The 19,814-nt window shown below is 40.5% G+C and overlaps 2 protein-coding genes across 4 annotated transcripts; one reads left to right on the top strand and one right to left on the bottom strand.

The window, feature by feature from the left end:
- Positions 1 to 1,331: 1,331 nt before the first annotated feature.
- On the bottom strand, positions 1,332 to 5,242 carry LOC131891240 (uncharacterized). Of its 3 annotated transcripts, none has more exons than XR_009374378.1 (7): positions 5,178 to 5,242; positions 4,348 to 5,110; positions 3,938 to 4,281; positions 3,580 to 3,708; positions 2,971 to 3,526; positions 2,803 to 2,906; positions 1,332 to 2,223 (listed from the first exon to the last, which is right to left on the bottom strand). XR_009374378.1 is itself a non-coding variant. In XM_059240764.1 (7 exons), the coding sequence occupies exons 4-7, from the start codon at positions 3,612 to 3,614 to the stop codon at positions 2,101 to 2,103; spliced, it is 786 nt and encodes a 261-aa protein (XP_059096747.1). In that variant the 5' UTR covers positions 3,615 to 3,708; positions 3,938 to 4,281; positions 4,348 to 5,110; positions 5,178 to 5,242; the 3' UTR covers positions 1,333 to 2,100. The 3 variants fall into 3 exon arrangements, 2 of the variants coding, with proteins under 2 accessions (XP_059096747.1, XP_059096748.1); XM_059240764.1 differs by having other exon boundaries at positions 1,333 to 2,223; positions 2,803 to 2,874; XM_059240765.1 differs by having other exon boundaries at positions 1,333 to 2,223; positions 2,803 to 2,874; positions 4,348 to 5,204.
- A 3,017-nt stretch (positions 5,243 to 8,259) lies between these two features.
- On the top strand, positions 8,260 to 10,526 carry LOC131891239 (uncharacterized). Its single transcript, XM_059240762.1, has 2 exons — positions 8,260 to 9,617; positions 9,686 to 10,526. Exons 1-2 carry the CDS (start codon positions 8,363 to 8,365, stop codon positions 10,456 to 10,458), a joined length of 2,028 nt encoding a protein of 675 aa, XP_059096745.1. The 5' UTR covers positions 8,260 to 8,362; the 3' UTR covers positions 10,459 to 10,526.
- Positions 10,527 to 19,814: the final 9,288 nt, after the last annotated feature.

Genomic DNA, 19,814 nt, shown 5'->3' with positions numbered 1-19,814 from the left:
TCGAGTGGTTCAAGGGCCCTAGTTAGATTCAAGATCTTTACAACATCCACTATCGAATGTCCGACGCCCAACTGGACAGTGCTGTCAGTGCTGTCAGATGGCGGTTTAGCCCGCCAGATTTTGCAACTTCTGGCGTTTTTAGATTCTGTCTGGCGGGGAAATTTTTGTTTTACCTGGGAAGATAAACGTGGCGGTTTTCTGGCCCTTTTGAACTTTATGCGGCGGAAAATTTTCAACATTGACGGATAAGTTGATTTAGGCGGGTTAGTGGCGTTTTTTACCAACTTTGAGCGTTTTTGACCCAAATATCAAAGGAATTGGCTTATTTTTCCAAAGCTTTGAGGATGTTTTGAAAGAAGGCAAGTTGTGCCTTGGCAATTTTATCTCATTGCACTTTCAGTTTCATACTTCAGAGCAATTGATGAGTGTATAGCACACTTTTGGGCGCAAATTGACGCGTTTGAATTTTGAATCATGCATCACTTGTATGATCATCAATTCATCTCTCTAGAAGTAACAAACCTATAAGTGTAGTGCAAATAGAATACATGCATTACTGTTTCAATAGAGGTTTTCAACTTCAGTGGCAATCATTGTTTCACGGCTGCTTTCTCAATAAATCCATAAGATGTGGCACCATGTTGGACCCAACGGCGATGTACTTTTCCGCTGGAATCAAGGTATGGCCAAATTAACACAGTTTTCACTTGTTTCAGCATTACAATAATGTCCCCATCCTGTTCCCCCTCTGTCGAAAAACCAAACTATAGACAAACGTGCAGGGCTACGATGAAAGCTTCCAGAGTTGAAAAACTTTTTCTGTCATAGATTCTAAGATGCTTGAAGGTGGGCTACGATTTTCGGCAGATGCCTCGTCACTCACATTTTTATGTGTGAAAAATCTTCAAATAGTACACCTCTACATCCACCAAAAATTATGAACCATAGTTTTGATCTATGAGACGCAGTGTTTCAAAGTAGTTGAATGTGAAATCCACAGAGTAGGGTAAATTATCTTCAAGTCTGCTAATTTACACTCCACTATCTTAAAATGTCTGGTTATATTAGTCATTGGTGACAGCAAGTTCTGTGTATGACACAAATAGTTAACGGAAGGCCAGGAAATTCAACTCATGCAGAAAATATAATCCCTAAACAACACACAAATTTGAAGTGACAGCTTCCATATGACAGCTTTGATGTGACAGCTGTTTCTTGGCAATCATGACTCTTTTCAGGGAGTTGTTGAAACGAGAAAATCAACAAAAAACTCGGTTGGTAATGTATCACCCATTCCGCTTGTTTATGGGTCAGAGTCCTGATAAATATTATACGAATTCTTTTATTTACAGTTTACCACCGAGATAAGTAATAAGAACATTATTTCAAAGTGTTGTACTTTGAGGAAGTATTAAACATGGAAGGTCCAAAAGTGAAAATTCCAATAGATGCATCTTTTTACTTGAACATAGAATTTTTAAGTATAATGAGATCGCAATAAACAAAAATAACTTCTGTCCAGTAGGTTAGAGGCTTGAGAACATTATTAACAAAAAACGTACATCTAATGGAAAGTCAAAGAGCAAGGTGCGAACATAAAAAATAAAAACCATAACTTCAGTCACAAGTCAAAGAGCGAGGTACAATTTCTCGGCATTTCAAGCAATTCCAGGTGCTGGTGTCTCCATCTTGTTCTTCAGGGCAGTATCCCATGCACGAGTTGTGATACCAGAGTTGGCAAATATCGCATCCAACGAATCCAGAAATATTTCGCTCAAGGTTAGTCAAAACTAAACAATGAGAACATCGCCAAATTGTGCAAGCTGTTTCGTACTTTTTCATGAATGCTTCTTGATCAATTTGCATCATTTTTACTCTTTGGAAAACCCGGTCAGGATTCATGGATATCAAATAAATCCAACAATTGGCTTCAACATTGCAAATTAAACATTCTTCAATGAGTTCATGATTTAAACAAATTTGAGGATTTGAGGCTTGAGTTTCTGTTTTCTTCTTCTTCATTCTTCGAGGAAAAAATGTCCCGCACTTTTCCCTTCTTCTTTTGTTGTCATTCTTGGGGAACATATCCATATTCATTTTTTATTTCGTGGCCTTGCTGACTTGCTCCAGTTTCTCTAAGATCTCTTCTCCATCGCTTGGGTTCACTTTACCCAATTGGTATTCAATTTTGGCCATCAATTTCCTTGTTCTTAGTTTGAAGTTCTGTAAATTTAAAAGCTGATAGTTTCAGTGAAAGGAAAGATATTATGTTTACTTCAAGGTAAGTTTGAAATTGATTTAAGTAAAATCGTCGAGCAGTTTAAAGATATGTATATATATATTAGTAGTTATGATTTGCGTAGAGTTTGGGTTAAAATCATTCAATCCAAATCCTTAAAAGGATTTTACATGCTTTTGATTGGAAAATTGGTAACAGAATAAATCAGATTCAACATTACTTATTAGTATCATTTCATATGATTTTTGCTTCATATGCCCTCAAATACAGGGTGCAAGGCGTTCGGCGTTTCACTTTCAAAACCTTTCAAGTTTTTGGCCGATTCTGACCTCGTCTTGCAAAAGTGATTAAAACTCTAATGGATGTTAAATTGAATAGATGATACGAAATATCTCCCAATCAATTTAGATCTCAAGTTTCATTGTAATTGGTTGAGTATTGTATAAGATAAATCAATCCTTAGATACCTATTAAAAATGTAACGCTGCAACCATGCACCATGTAGAAGCCATACCCTGTAAAACGTGAAAAAAAACTAAGCCATCGTTGACCTTATCGCTAACCTGAATAGCCTCGCTTTCTGTGTTGTTGGCTTCAGCTTGCAGGTCTTCCCTTGTTCTAACTGGTTCCTCAACCTGAAAACACGTAAAACGAAGTTTATTGCCAACTGAAATTATAAAAAATGACTGTCAAACAGCATAGTAATCAAGCTAAATTTGATCAGAACTTACTTCGGTTTTGCCATCGGACTCCTCATCACCAGTAGTGGGATGGCTCGCGTTGATTGAGTTCGGGCTAGATTCGTTCAGGTCATTGCATTTTTCAGCTTGTCGAAGGTTGTTGGTTTGCATGGCAACCACATGCATTTGCTTGCAAGATCGTTTCCGTGCATAATGTAGGCAAGTGCATTGCAAGTGATGGGCACAAGGGCTTGAGACTGGGCAAACATTGCAAGTTACTTGACACAATGGAAGAGTGCATTTGAAAAGACTTGGCTTAAGCTCATATTGAGCGACAATTGCTCCTACTCCTGCAGGACGTTCGTACTTTTTTAAATGATATTGGCCCTCGACAACTTTTAAAATGTACAGAGACAATTCGAAGTCATTCGGATGTTGCCTGCGGAATAAGCTTTGGGCCGCCGATAGCTGGAAATCTCCTCGAATCTTGGCTCTGATCATAGCTTCTTTTCTTTGAAATAAACGTTCGACTTTTTGAAGCCGGTCACACAATTGATCAATACGATCCGATCTTCTTACTCCATTGTCTTTGATGGTTCGATGATATCTGAAAAAAGTACGTTTATCAGCAATTTGCAATACATTTTGTTTTAGACTTACCTTTCAATGCCAAGATTTGTAGCTATTTGCCCCATTGCTATAGCATCGTGCCCATTCTTCAGGAGGGGCTTTCACGCCACCAGGTCCGTAGTTTTGAGAAATATATTCCCAGCTCTTTGTCTTGTTACTCTAGTGGAAAAATTATGCAATATTAAGCGCAATGAAACAAGAACCCATCTTTCTTTCTTGAGATTTATTGAGGTCAAACACAATTGCAAATTGGCTATACTATGATGCCATTAGGCACGGGCAACATAATGATATTCATTAGATATAATATGTTTTTTTTCGTTTGTGAAAGCAATGCTATAATTGTTTTTTACGCGTTCACCCAGAGTTTTGATTAAAATACACGTACCTAGTCATGTTCCAGTTTTCGATAAATTGTGTTAAACTCGTCAACGTTGGTCAAAAGTCGTAGTTGACAAAGTTTACGGTACAATTCCTCATCATGAGGAAGAAGATTCTTCTTCCAAGCGGATTCAATGTGCCAAGCGCACTTCATCGGTTGAATGGGATGATGGGGAAGCTCTTCTTTCCACGCATTTGCATAACACGCTGCCATGTCAGACATCAATACTTTGGTTTTGGCTGAAGCCAAAGGGGCAAGATTATTCAAAACACGAATTGCTGGCTGAATGGTCTCCTTTGACTCTGAGTCTGTTACCATTTGAAGAATTGGAACACCTTCTCCTCTGGCATCTGAAATAAAAGAAGAGAATTAGAATAATTTTGCAGAACCATTAATGAACATGATGCCATCCATACCTAATACCAAAAATGAAATGAGATGATATTTTGAGCGATTCGTGTTGTGGGTTCCGTCCATACATATAGTTGTGGGGAACTTGGAATATTGGCTTATCATCCAGTTAGATGCATAAATTCTTCAAATCAATTTCCCCTTGGTTTACGTACAATCGCTCAAAGTTTGTAAGGTCCTTCAAAGTTATTATCTTATAATCTCAATGGTCATAGCTCTCCGGTGAGCAATAGCGAGCAAGAATATCCTTTTTGGGCACCCAAACGGTCAACAATGAAATGAGAAACTCCTTCGTGACCCTGGAGACCCGCTGAAAGCGCAATTCGGGCTCATGGGAATGAGTGAGGCATCCTCTGACCTGAAAAACTGTCTCCCGCCCACTGCACAAATTTTTGGTGTTGGTGCAAACGCAAAGTACAATTTGGTTTACATTCAAAAAACTTGGGCAAGCATACGATGTGATTGGCGTTCTGGCTCGTTGCTGCTTTGCAAGGACTACAGACTTACTATTTGCGGCTAAATCAGTATTTCGCCAATGGCGACATTTATGAAGCACATTGCTCTTTCTAGAGTGGGTTATTGAATGGGTTTTGTCTAGTTCTTGTGCCACAATCCAAGCCTTTGCCTCATCCAAAGAAGGAAAATTCTTTGTGACCAATTGGTGGGCATGGTCTCGATTACAAGGATTTGGGCAACACTTTTTCGATCCGTGGTATCCCAATCCACTTAACGCTCTGAAGACTTTTTTGCAAGTCAAGCAATGATAATCTAAAGAAAATATATCGGAATTTTTAGTAAATGTGCTAATCGTGCAGGAAACCATTCGTTTATTTACGTGTTTCCGGATTCATTTCTCATCATTTCTCAGAGGTCCTTCCCCAGAAGTTCACGAATCACAACTATATGGTGTCAAAAAAAACAAAGAATTTGGTGTACGAGAAAATGATATTAGTGGTCAAAGCGAATTGTTACTTTTCGAAATCTTTAGTTACCATGTCAAAATACAACTAAGTGCCTAAGTAAAAAAAAAAATGCTCCATGTCTCTACATATGGTTACAACAAACCTATTCTGCAGGATTTACGAGTTGATAATGTCATCACCCTGAAAATGGTCATGACTACCCAGAAACAGCGTGTCACATCAAAGCTGTCATATGGAAGCTGTCACTTCAAATTTGTGTGTTGTTTAGGGATTATAATGCAGAAAAGCATCTAATTGTACATTGAAGTGCCCTAGAATACTAAGAGAATATCTGGCGTTTTTTCTGGCGTTTTTTTTTATTTGGGGGGGGGGGTCATCTGGCGTTTTTGACCTGTTACGACCTAGGAGAACTGCAAGTGGACTGTCTAATTGCATATTGGACGTTTTCTCGCATTGTCTAAAACATCAGGCCCAGGCATGGAGTTCGGAAGTACTGGAGCGGGCTCTTAAGTTGTGAGTCTCGAAACCTCGCCAGAAGACGTTCTAACTTAGCTGATTGTTCTTGTGCTTGGGGCCATTCTATTCTACCAGTCGATTGACGTGCGGTTTATGATCCACCGACGTCAGTGTCAGTGATGCGAATTTGTCACTTCAAACTAGCTTTAACGAAGCTGATCTTTCCTCATTGTACCGTGAAATGAAGGAAGTGTCAGCCTCTCAAAAACGGGCTTGAAGCCCAAAACTTTCATCACTGGCACTGGTACCAGGAAACAAATGACCCTGCCAGAGCTTCCCTAAACGTCCCCATAGAGCCAGGCAGCGGAACTAACCACAAAGTAACTCAGAATTGTCAGAAGGAAAAAGTTGTTTAAGGCTACTGATGATCACCTGAAACAGTCGTAGCTTATAGCGGCAGTAAAAAAATAGTTATGGACGGTTATATCAGTTGTTGAGGAGGAAGAAAAAGGTGCCCTAAATGGCGAAATAAGAACTGAGGAAATTTAAGTTTTAGTAGAAACATTTACTTGGATCTCCCTTAGATCTAAGCCAATTTTCTGCCAGCTACATGTTTTTACAGAAAAATGCCTTCACCCGACACTAAATCCAAAATTAATAAAACATGTTGTGTTTCAGAGAAAACACATACAAACTCAAATGCAGTTTTTTTGTAGATAATTTTGGTTTACCATACCAAACCAACGTCGTCTCTAGAAAACAGTTGGTGTGAAGTGGACTATGGATATTGCTAATAAAGTGTTTAATTTGCAATTCAGTCGAAACTGTCTAAACGTGGCGGAATCTGGCCAAACGGCTTTTCGAATGAGCTTGATCACTTTTATTATTGTTTTTCCGTCATGTCTTACGGTGTCATTGTTGTGAATCCTCAACAATCCTTAGCCAAGACTAGGAAAACATGTAAAGTTTAGATGTAAAAGCCGCTAGGAAAAGGAGCATATAGTGCCTTTACATAGTAAGTATTTCAGAAGAGGCTAAATATTTGGAAATACTTCCAAGTTATTAAGTAAATACTTTCAAAGATTATCATTTTGTACACGTTTTCGAAAGAGCGAAAAAAACTTTAGGCAAAAATCAATGTAGGATTTATTTTTCAGAGGAGCAAAATCGATACTACACAACGTATTCTAATGCAGTGACCAATAATACTAACTAACGAACAAAAAGAGAAAGGTTCATGCTCATGCAATGTATATTATAAATGACATGTCTTACGCGTTAAGAAAGTCCCCCAAGTATAATCACCTGATAGCCCAACTAACAAAGTTAAAACTGTTTCAAGTCTCTTGCACCAATCATTGGAATATGGACGAGGATGCTTAGCTTTTGAATTTATGTTTTTCAATGGTGTCAAAGTCTTTCATTCTGCATCTAGTTGTTATTGCCTGTCGTTGGAATGACTGCCTATTCTGAATTTCAGCTAAATGGAAGGGTTTCCCAAGGTAGACAAATTGAGAGAGTACCTCAGGCGGAAATTCATGGTTGGGTAAATAATTGGGAACTCTGTTCTCTAGTGGTGTTGATCGTTTCATTTAATTAAATTAATTCATATCGATGTTGCAGAAGGTAAACCAATCAACATTCAGAATGCTGTGGTGTGCTCAAAACATTTCAAGCCTGAAGATTTTGAATCGGAGTCTAAATATGCCGAGGGCCCGCTTAAGAAGAGAATCCTCAAGTCCCATGTAATCCCTAGCAAGTTTCCTGGGCCTGCATACCTCTCCAAGCCAAGCACCACACCAAGATCATCAAAGAGTTTGTCGAAAAATAGGCTAGCCAAGAGCAACCAAGACATCTGGAATCTGAATAATAATCTTATGCAAGCAGACGAGGTATCTTCCTTGGACGACTTGAAAGGCAAGTTAGACTCCACTTGCATTCCTTCAAAGATATATACGTCCCAGATCTCGAGCAATCCTTCGAGTTTATTTACTTGATTCACACAGCGTCAGGTAAGATATGCTTTTTGACATGGAACAAAAGATTAAAACCTTGAAAGCCTGTGTTTTACACTCGATTTACTTGCTAATTAAATTACTCACTCTGAATTACTTTCTCTTACTTTCAGGAGCACCAACAATTGCGTTCAGTGTGGTGATAGATAAGGATCTTAACTTTAATATATTTGAAGGAGATGCCATCATTCAACCATCTGTTGTTAAGTATATCACCATTATGCAACAAATCAAATCTTGTTCAGAAGTCCTCAACATTCAACCCTCTGTTGTTAAGCATATCACCATTATGCCACAAATCAAATCTTGTTCAGAAGTCCTCAACATTCAACCCTCTGTTGTTAAGCATATCACCATTATGCCACAAATCAAATCTTGTTCAGAAGTCCTCAACATTCAACCCTCTGTTGTTAAGCATATCACCATTATGCCACAGATCAAATCTTGTTCAGAAGTCCTCAACATTCTCTCATACTTGAAGTCTCAAAGTGAATGTGGCCAACGGATTGGCAGCCCAAGTGATATCGTCACAAGCCAGATCAGAGGCATCGATAGCATCCTTGATGAAGAATACTTCACAGACAACAATATCTCCGCCTGCCTATCTTTTCTTTGCTCTCAAATGAATGCTGCTCTCTTTGAAGCCACCCAAAGCAAGACGATACCAAGCATCTCTCATTTCTCTCGCCCTACATTGGGAAAATATTTCCCCCACTCTGTATAAACACCTTCTGAGAGACGGGTTGTTATGCCTTCCTTCAATTCGTTACTTGCGAAGAATCTGCTCATCGGTGAGCTTGGTAACAACTGGGTTACCCGAAACCACTCGAACTTATCTCAGTGCCAGATTTGAAGCACTATCGGATCGTGAGAAAATCCTGGCTATTCTGTTTGATGAGGTGTATGCCTCCCAAAAGGTCGAGTACCACCAAGGAAAGCTTCTGGGACTTGAAAATGGGGACCCTACAAAAACATTGCTCTGCTTCATGGTTAAATCAGTGGCAGGAAGTTTTCATGATGTGGTGGCCATGGTCCCAGTGTCTAAGAAGATTAGTGCTCAGGTCATAGAAAAATGGTATCTCAAAGTATTGAAGCTCGTTACAGAGCTAGGATTTGACGTAGTGGCCACCATCTCAGATGCTCACTCGGCCAACCGAAAGTGTTTTGCTGACATATCAGGCGGAGAAATGATGGAAAGCATTGCTAACCCATTCAAGGAGGAGTCAAAAATATTCTTAATGTTTGACTCGGTGCATCTATTCAAGAACATTTATAACAATCTAGTGAACAAGAAGACCTTCCAGTGCCCACCATTTGATGGTATTCCAATGTCTGCCTCTTTTCATCATTTGCGAGAGCTGTATCACCAGGAGTGTGCCAATGCTGTGCGGTATGCCTACAAGCTTTCAGATAAAGTCTTGGGACCCAAGTCGATTGAAGAGACCAATGTCTTATTGGCCGATTCCTGTTTCCACGACTCAACCATTCAAGCGCTCAAGTACTTTTCAAGACATGGCAGAGATCATTGGAAAGAAACAGCGAATTTTCTGGAGCTTATCAGAGGATTTTGGAATCGTGTCAATGTTAAAGACACTTATGCTCATGTGCGATTAAGGGACGATCGACGAAAGCCAATAGATTTTGAAAATCAAGATTCTCTGAACTTTCTCTCGGAATTTGCGACGTGGATTCGAGACTGGAAGGATTCAAAACTGCCCGGCCTGACCAAGGAAACATTTTTTGCATTGAGTAAGACTGTGACATCGCTCATCGCCTTATCACGATATCTCTTGTCAACAAGAAGGCTCTCGTATGTTTTACCTGGCAAAATCAATTCCGACCCGCTAGAACGGCGGTTTTCATGGTATCGACAATTATCGGGTGAGTAAAGGTTAAAAGTGACTACTTGAGGAACTCCTTTGCACCATCAGTTTTTGTTTGATTTACAGGTGGGAACTTCTTTTTATCGGTGAGGCAGTTTCTTGAAGCGGAAAAGAAGATACGAGTCGAGTCCCTGGTGAAGTATTCTGGTTTGGATCTGGTGGATGTCCAATGCGCACTTCAAACCGATGCTACCAATGGAGAGGAGATTAAAGAGAGTGTCCGGATTTTACTGGCTGCCCTTCCTGCAGAACCTATTTCGTCCACAGACTTCAAGGAACAAGAGGGTATAATTTTCTACGTAGCTGGGTTTATATCAAGGTGCCTTTTGAAGGTTAAGAAGTGTGAAGATTTTTATGAATTGGTTATTCAATCCCAAGGCCCGCCCTCCATCCAGTTTGAAGATGTCTTTGACAATTGCTTAAGTGATTTTAAATTGGCTAGCAAGGAATTCACCGATCAAGTCAACCGAGGAGGCCTCATGACACCATCCGATCTCATCCATATGACCTGCCTCTGCTGTCTTCAATTACAATGCTTGATTTTTGATGACAAAGAAACCGAACAATTATTTTTGTCCATGAGTGACCACAGGATAGTTTTTGTTGAAGTTTTCATGACTCGTGCCATGGAATGTCCTGTTGTGTTGTCGTGTTTAAACCATTTTTGCAACCAAGGCCATTGTTTCCTTGATTTTATCCCTATGGTTGGGGAAAAGTTCTTTAATGTTATGATAAAAAACAAGGTTACCATGCTGAACGATAATATTCACCTGGCTCGAAAAAGATCAGGAAAAGCCTCTTCCAACAGAAGAAAAGTGGCAAAATTAACATCAATGTGAGCAATGCTGATTGGTTTTCCTTATTGTGCCCTACTAGCAATAAAGCTTCAGTTTTTTTTTTTAAATTTTCATTATGATGTTTTTCATTATTACTCTCAATTTTTTACGACACTGATCAAATTATTAACCTCCTATTCCATCTTGTTTAGCCTCAATTTGAACTCTCGTGAACATATCCATCCAATGGCTACATTCATGGTGTAACACAATGTTTACGTTATTTAAGGATTGTAATATCCTTGTGTTATTTTAACAAAGAAAAGAGCAACTAATAATCTCGGCATTTGAGCAAACTCATCTTTTATGTTGTGGGTACCACTGAGGTAAGATTGCTCAAGTAAAGACAAAGACAAGAACGTCTTCTAGCGAGGTTGGGTGAGGGTTTCCACTACAGTGCTTCCGCACTCCATGGCCCAGGACACGACGGGTTTTAAGGCGTACCGACCTTCGTGGCCGTGGTGGAGAAGAGGGAACCGTGACAAGCATTGGCGTGGGCGAGGCGGAAGCGGGTGAGGGGGCGTTTGGGGGAGGTGGTTCCTTTTGCAGCGGTAAACTCCCGCCTCTGTCATGACTTGGCATGATGAGCGACCATTAGGGAGGAAGTCAATCAAGATGCCAGAACCAAAACTCCATGATTTGTCCGTAACGTCCTGGATGTGAACACGTTGTCCCTTAGTAAGGGGCTTGAGGGGGCGGCCCTTAGTGGCATTGCCAGAGTAGTGATCCATCATCAGCAAGTTCGACCTCCCCCGGACGTCGTACAGATCCACAGAGATCGTTTCGATGGGGCAGGTGGCAGCCTCGTCCAAGACGGGTTCCAGCTCCTGACTGGGCAAATGAAGATGAAGAAAGAATTAGAATTTAAGCAGATACTGATCCCCAATGAAGCCCTTTGTTGCTCAAAATGGGTCTAACTTAAAAAGGAATAGCCCTCATACGCTACACGTAATATGGCTGAGGGTTTGCACTTCAGAGGGCGCTTTGTGAGTCAGCCTCTACCAAATAAAGGGCCGATTGAGCGAGTCCTTAATGAATAAAACATAAAAAGTCTTTGAAGAAAAATATGTTAAATTAATTTCAACTAACTATCATTGAGCCAAACATCATTTTGGCTTTAGGGAATAGTTCAACCGCAGTTGCATGTGCTCTAAAAAGTTTTGGAAGGATCCTTTAACGCCCAAATAAAGTTCAGTAGCAAATTTCAGCAACCATGTATATTGAAAGAATAACAATCAAATAATTTTCACATCAATATCATTTTTCGAAGTTCCAAAAGTTACAGACATGAGTTGCAAAAAAACGTTAAAGTAACATACGAAATCTAGTATATAATTCAGGATCTGTAGTTTTACAGGCTAAAATAAATCTTAGTGAATACCCTGTTTTGAGCGTCACATATTATATTGACCTTTTTATCCGACACATCTTCTCAATACCCATGGCTCCAAGTCCGCCCGATAAGGGGAGCCCGAGTCCTGGGCCCAGGGAGAAAGAAACTTCCGCTCGATATGAACAGATTGGCGGAAATTCATATGCAGAAGTGGCTCGTCGGAAATTCCCACCACTAACTATCGACCTCAGTTGTGATAAGGAAGGGGAAAGGGTTTCCTCTCAAGTAGTGGCGGATTTCATCTTTGGTGATATGAAGATCTCCCCCAATGAAATCGAGAGGATTATTGGTGTTGGAAAAGCTACGAATGTTGTCACTATTGTAACCAAGAGCGAAGTGTTAGTTTCCAAGCGCTTTGGAGATAATGTGGAGTTCCGACGCCAGTACGGTAATCGAAAATGGACATGCTCGATTCGGGGGGGTGGAGCTCAACGATCTTTCATCAGGCTATTCCATGTGCCTCATGAGGTAGAGGGCAAGGACTTGTTGAAAGCAATGGAATCATTTGCCATACCACTGTCGGATTTGACGGTCGAGAAGTTTGGAAGTGAAAGTGACCCACGATTTGCTGGTATTGGCAGTGGCCATATGCGTGTTAGAGTTCGAATTAAGGGGGAGGGAGATTCCCACATTTTTACAAGTCAACAAGTGGAAAATCAAGATTTGGCACAAGGACCAGATTAAAAAATGTTACCTTTGTGGGAATCAAAATCATCTTAGGGCATCCTGCCCGATGGCTGGCGTCGATTATGGAAGTAATAACTTTCGGTTGGCGCAAAAAGAGACCATTCCATCTGGTATTGAAACGTTTTCGGAGGGGGATGGAACGGCCTCCGACAATAATGGCGGAAACTACCCCGGTGATCGTGAGGAGGTTGAGGATCATGTTGATAGGCTTGGTGAAGAAAACATGGATAACCCCCACTCAAAGGAAAATGCTGCTCTCATGGACAAGACGTACTCTGCAAAACCTCAAGGATTGGACGATGACACTTCGAAAAGGAAGACCCCTACGTCGCGGACCGGTGGCGTAACAAAAAGCTCAACTACTTGCGAAAGAAGAAAGAGGCTAGCTGAAGATCAACCAAATCCTCCTCGTACCAGATCTGGTACCATGCATTAACCATTTTAATATGACACTCAAATTGGTGTACCTTAATGCAAGAAGTGTGGTTAATAAGTTCACGGAGCTACAAGGATTGTTATCCCCCCTAGATACGGACATAGTGTTAATTACTGAGGCATGGTTAAATTCTTGGCACACGGACATCGAGTTGAATTTCGTCGGCTTTCGTCTACTTTGCCGCAAGGATAGAGTGGATACAAAACTTGGACGTGGTGGTGGTGGTGTTGTCATTCTCTGTATGGAAGGACTCAAGTGTGTCCCCATCGAAGTACAGAACCCCAGTGTGTGCGGACTGAGGATTGATTCCCTTGAGATCTTTTGCGCGTATTTGTCCCCCTCAGCCAACTTGGGTGACCGCCAATTACTGAACGCGTTTTTGTCCGATAGATCAAGGGACACGTTAATTGTTGGCGACTTTAATCATCCGGGAGTAAAGTGGAGTTCCCGTTTATGGATTTCACAGGACGATCTTGAACTCATGAAAGCCCTGTCTAGTGGGTACCTTGAGCAATTGGTGTCGGAGCCAACGCATAGTGCTGGGAATATTCTTGACCTTGTGCTTACAAATGATGTTGATTACATCGAATACGTCAATTATAGGTGGGATATGGCAATAAGCGACCATTGCATTATGGAAATTGGGGTCAACATTCGGTTCCAGGAAGAAGAAGAAGAAGTGCTCCACATGGACTTCAAAAAGGGAGACTGGGCCCGATTTTGTTCGTTTTTGACCCAAGTTGACTGGCTAACTATAGTATCGAGTGGTACGGTGGACTCTTCATGGATACTGCTCCGAGACATGATAGCACATGGAATGAGTGCTTATATTCCGTTGAGGAGCAAATCAAAGACGAAAAGTCCTCCTTGGCTTACCAAGACACTGAGAGCTAAAATAAGACGAAAAAATAGATTGTGGAAACGTTATAAGGCCACCAAGGATTGGAACTGCCTACAGGCCTTCAAAAAGATGAAAGGGGAACTTAAGCGGGAGGTAGAGGCTTCAAAATGTAATTATGAGGATGAGCTGGCCACATGTCGAGACATCCGAAGATTCTACCGATATATCAACAGCAGGAAGGCTACAAAACCTAGAGTGGGCCCTCTCATCTCTCCCCAAGGGGCGGTAACGGAGGAGCCAATGAGAATGGTTGAACTTTTGAATGATCAGTTCGCTTCTGTGTTCGCCCCTTTAAAAAATTGCACACGGAGACCAAAGAAAAGGACGGGTGGTGCTTCTCTGAGTTTAGTACACTTCACGTTTACTGAAGTTGAGGAGGCGATACGACATCTGAAAAGTTCCTTCAGCCGTGGACCTGATGGCATCTCCTCATGTGTGCTGAAGTTTCTTGGAAATTCGGTGGCATGGCCATTGTCTCTGATTTTTAACAAATCAATGTTGGATGGGCGGGTCCCGTTGGATTGGAAAATTGCAAATGTCTGTCCAATACCAAAGGGGCAAGATTCCAGACTGCCAGAGAACTATCGTCCCATTTTGATGACATCCGTCTGTGGAAAACTGATGGAGAGACTCATTAAAAGAAAACTGACATCTTATCTAGATGAACATGATCTCATCACTCCACAACAACATGGGTTCCGTAGTGGTAGATCATGCACTACCAATCTATTGGAACATGTTGATCAAGTCGCTCGAGTGCTCAATTCCGGAGGTTGCCTTGATGTGGTACACTTGGATTGCTCCAAAGCATTCGACAAAGTGCCCCATAATATTCTGCTGGAGAAACTATGGAGGATCGGTGTGGAAGGACATTTATGGGGTTGGATCCAAAATTGGCTCGAACAGAGAAAACAAAGGGTCCTGATCAAGGGTGCAGTATCTGATTGGTTGGAAGTCACTTCCGGGGTTCCACAAGGGAGTGTCCTTGGCCCTGTGTTATTCCTAATATTTGTGAATGACATGGATGTATCCAATGGCTCGTCATTGCGGCTTTTTGCGGATGATGTGAGGCTATTCCGTTCTATAATTAGTGGTCGAGATGCATTGAAACTTCAGGCGGATATGAATAATCTCGAAGGATGGGCCACAAGCAACGAAATGAGCTTCAACTCCAAAAAGTGTTTGATACAAAGATTTGGCAAATCAAATGTGCCCCAGAACTACACCATAAATGGAGACGCACTATCTCTAAAACAAACACATTGTGATCTAGGTATCTGGATTGACTCGCGTCTGAAATTTAGTGAACATGTGTCAGTGCAGTGCTCCAAGGCCAACAGGTTGTTGGGTATGATAAGGCGGCACTTTACCACAAGAAGGGGGGATGTACTAATTAAACTTTTTACTTTTTAACCCACACTTGAATATGGCTATCCTGCATTTACCCCAGTTTTGGGGCAAGATATTGCAAAGATGGAAGCCATTCAAAGACGTTTCACAAAATATGTTGGTGGGATTGGCCGTGACCTCGACTACTCCCAACGCCTCATAGAGCTGGGGATGACTTCAATTGAAGAGCGAAGGAATAATTGTGACTTGATATGGACCTATAAAGCACTCCATGGCCTTGCAGACTTTCGCTTAGGGGATAGGCCTTCGTTTTCCTTACTTGAGGACATGATGCCAAGAGACTCTAGGGCCACACAGAGACGAGAATTGTGGACCCCACTGGCGAGAACTCAGGCCCGAAAGAATGCATTCAATGTGCGCTCAGTTTCTCTGTGGAACTTGCTACCCCAAACTGTCAGGGAGATGCCCTCGTTGGGGAAATTCAGGAAGGCAATACGGACGCTACCCAAATGACCCGAGTTCAAAAGCACAATATCGATGTAAATTACATATTGGTCCAGCTCTTTCCTTCGTTCTGTGCTTTTTATTTGCTTTTTATTTCCTTTCTTTTTCATTCCTGTCAATTCCTTGACGATGGTACCAACTCAGTCCTTTATTTATTTATTACCCAATACCTTTTATTCCTATATTCCTTTATCGCCTACTTTTGGTGTTGGAATGGACGAACATACAATACAATACAATACACATCTGTATGAAAATCTGCCCTGTCAACTAGGGTCCCTTTGGCAAGCATTCCACACTCCCATGACCCGTTGTATAATGGCCAATTTCTAGACCAACAATAAGTGACCATGATGAGTGAGCGCAGGTTTAGTTTCGAGTTATAGAAAAAGTTTCCACAGCGGATTGACCTGGTGGAGTGGCACAAAGCGCATCTCCACCTGTAGCTGTCAATGACTTACAAATATACATAACTCCCTTCTTTTATGGCAGATTTCAAAAGAGCTCGTGTTTCCTAGGGACAGGGCATCTATATTGTTTCCTAGCAACCTTCTCTTTGCTAAGAACGAAGTCGTTTCAACTACAGTTCGAATCGAGTTGGATAGTTCGAGGATTTATATCCTTTTAAAGTTGACTTAATCACGTGTGAAGATGGTTTCAGGAGGAGTAAGCCCAGTAGGATGCATTGTCACAAAGCAGATTGAATGAATGAATGAGTCAACAGAAAAAGATACAATCACTTTCAAACGGTTTTTTGTGGCATACCTTAAGTCTGGCCAAGCAACATCCATGGTACATTAGTCCAACTACTCATTCTTCCAATTTCAGGTATTGGGAGAAAAATGTAGCTTGCATCCGGTCACGGATTTTTTCTCCCGTTCCTCCGTCATGGTACTGTGGTCTAAAGCGCAGGCCCGTTAACGTCTCTTCCTCCTTCCATGTTCTCTAAGAATCGGTGAGAATGCAAACCGACGGAGATATGGGAGGAGACAAGCTGCGGCGGTGACCACCAATACCCACGTGAAAGTCGAACCTAAGGCCCTGGAGGAGTGCAGAATTGCGTCGCCCCCTCTTTTTCTGTCGTGGCGGCGCGTTTAGGTGTATTCAGGGACTCTTGCTCATTACTGAAATATAATTTGTGTTTGTTACTATGTCCAACTAATTGGAAGGTGGAAAATTTTCTCCGAAAAAGCCAATTTTCCTTTGAAATATCAGCCAGTATTTTTGCTTTTCCTTGTGACCGTTGGTCAATAAAGGGCCTATGGGGCCCATAGAGCTCCATGATGTCAAGAAGTTGGCCTTCAACGAAAATACTTCCTCCTCTGCAAATGCTATTGGCACCAACTCGTCAAGAGCTCTAGATAGATCCTTTTGGGATCTACTACACAAACGTAATTCGAATCAGGGACTCTAAAGAGAGGAAACGACACGGCTCTCCCCTGACCGCCAAGTTTGCCAGTTCGCCATTGCGTTGAATCAGGACAGTAACTCTAGTCTCAATAAAAAAGATTATCCTCACTACATAGTACGTGTTTTTTAATTAAAGTGTTTTTTAATTAAATAATGATCTCCTTGATATACAAATCCGTCCATATACTAAATGTTTCTGAATTAATTTTGAAAGTCAGAAGAATGAATGAAATACCCATGAACATCATATTTGACAAAAAAACATCAGCCAATGGTGAAAAATGAATGAGTTATCTGTTTGTAGGTAGAATTTAAATTTCTACTTATTAGGAAGTTTGCATTAAAGGCAGGCATTATTTAACGGGCACAGAGTAATACCAAAGTACAGTAGACTAGATCTCAGTTTGAACTTTGGACTCCAATAAATTGTTTTTCTTGCAAAAGCATTCAAAATATCAAAATAGTCAAATTAAGCAGGTGCCATGTCTCTTAAAATTATCATTCTTTGATTATGAAGCATCCATATGTGTTTAAAGAACAATATGTAGCTCAGAGCTAGAGTATGTCTATTTTGGATTGAGGGCCATGCCCAGAGTGAGAACCATAGTTTCATAACAAACAGGTCAAATTAGTTGAAATTTGGTCGAGATGTTTCTGAAGCAGTTTTCTACAAATAATATTATTAGTCAAAGAGTATTGACTGATTGTGTTTAGAGCAAATTCTTGCATTATCAAGAAAACCTAATTGGCATATTTCAGTTGTTGTACTTTAGGACATGTTTAAAGTCATTTCAAGGATATTAACATGCCTGGTTTAAGCACATACCATCAATGGTAACGAAAATGATATTAGTCACGTATTTTGTTCAATAGTTATGCCAATAATTGACTTTCAAAAATTTCAGCAGCATAAGTTTAGGCCTGACTTGGCGGGAAAGGTATGGTGATCACAAAAAAGTGGCGTTTCCTTGCTTTAGTGTCCTGGTTCGAATGGCCTAAGGAATGAGGAAGTCCATGGTTGTGGGTGGGGTATTAAATCCGTCATTAACCATCTAAAACTTGAACATCTAACCCAAAACCAATGTGAGAGTGGTTTATAGAAATAACTATCTCTGTTGTCCTTTAATTAGAAACCTTGAAATGTTCATCGAAAATTGACAGCCAATCAAATTGGTCTAATTTGATGACGTATACTCAACCTCGCAAATTGGCCTATATGAACCAAAAGTTATAAAATTATCACTTAACATCCCCTAATTAAAAGCCATTGCTCATTGGAACATCCAAGCTTTGTGCTGAGCCTGCCTTACTTATAGGTTGTGTCTCTCTGGGGAAAAAAATCGGCACGTTTGATAGATATCATGAACCCAATGTTGTATATGTCCCAATGTCCCGAGGTTGTAGAATAATTAATTGCCCGATTGTGAAACCAATGAGTGAGAACAAGGGGTCTGAAGAATAGTTCATGATTTTTATCATAGTTGTTTGTTTTTACCTTGTGAAAACCAGCCCAAATTATGTACAAAAACTTAAAGGTAAGTTATAAAAAGATGAAAGAAGTTGCAATTTCTTTAGTTCTTCATGTTTTTTGGTGGCTTTAAACTGCCTTGTTTATTCATTTTTACAAATTCATTGCTCCTTGGGTTGAGAAGTATCATCTTACCTTGGAATCAAAGAAAACTTTAACTGCAAAGCAGATTCACATCCGCAACTTCCAGCTCAGGTTTAACTTTTGAAGCATCCTGAAAGCTTAGTCAAGACCAAATTTAATCATTGATGTATCAATTCAAAACCACAAGTTTTCATAAGTATGTGAGAATTTAAGATATTCGTGAACAGACGACTAGCTTCAGTGAATTTCGTAAAAAAATGTAACATTTGCCTTCGGTTACGCATTTGAGTGAAGAGATGGACAAAATGAAGAAAACTGCCATGCAATCGTAGAATTGAAAAATAAAAACAAGTTACGAATATGAAATTCATCTTTTTTCATCTTGTCTAGGACAGACTAACGGGCGAAAACGTATCATTTCAAATACGTGTATAGCTCTCCTAAATTTATCCTGAACACGATTAGAATTCTTCAATTTATCAATAATCTTCAGTTTAAAGTGTGGCTAAATGTGGCTAAAGTTTTCGATTGGGTGGAAATAGTTCAAAATTTGATTTGTCAAAGGTTATATCTTTCCGACCCGTAATGGAACTTTTTTTTTGAGGATGGGAAACCAAGCCTCGATGGCGAGGAAAAGGAAGCTGATGTTGACTCCTGCGCTTCCGTTTCCAGGCTTGACGAGTTCATTGACATTGGGGATTTATTGAAGAATTATGTTCCATTATGACCTCTCCAATGGAGAAAATGTCGATGAAAGATGAAGAAAGGCCTATAGGCCAACAAACCGAAATGGAAGATCATGCTCAGCAGAGCAGACAAATTATTGTCTTTCATTATAGCTTTCGACGAGGTATCATTCAACGCTCTTTTTATTTATTCTTTCGCATAATGGAACGATGAATACCCTTTTCATGGGACAGAGGGAGAGCGCCTTCTGCTTTGTCTAGGTGTGGAAAAACAAACAAAAAACAAGAGAGTGCGTACTAAAATGCTAGGCTTTATCATGGTAATATCTGATGAACAATTTTATTCCGCAAGAATCACGAGGCAATGAATTAATCATAAA

Source organism: Tigriopus californicus, chromosome 12 (genome assembly GCF_007210705.1).
Source record: "Tigriopus californicus strain San Diego chromosome 12, Tcal_SD_v2.1, whole genome shotgun sequence".
NCBI lineage: Eukaryota > Metazoa > Arthropoda > Copepoda > Harpacticoida > Harpacticidae > Tigriopus > Tigriopus californicus.
This window is presented reverse-complemented; position numbering and strand designations above follow the sequence as displayed.

Excerpts from the sequence above, each read along its gene's own strand:
- LOC131891239 (XM_059240762.1), top strand. The coding sequence starts at position 8,363 with ATGCTGCTCTCTTTGAAGCCACCCAAAGCAAGACGATACCAAGCATCT. Across the intron at positions 9,618-9,685 it reads ATGGTATCGACAATTATCGG|GTGGGAACTTCTTTTTATCG; the intron begins GTGAGTAAAGGT and ends TTTGATTTACAG.
- LOC131891240 (XM_059240764.1), bottom strand. The coding sequence starts at position 3,614 with ATGGGGCAAATAGCTACAAATCTTGGCATTGAAAG. Across the intron at positions 3,527-3,579 it reads ACAAATCTTGGCATTGAAAG|ATATCATCGAACCATCAAAG; the intron begins GTAAGTCTAAAA and ends TACTTTTTTCAG. Across the intron at positions 2,875-2,970 it reads AGTCCGATGGCAAAACCGAA|GTTGAGGAACCAGTTAGAAC; the intron begins GTAAGTTCTGAT and ends ACGTGTTTTCAG.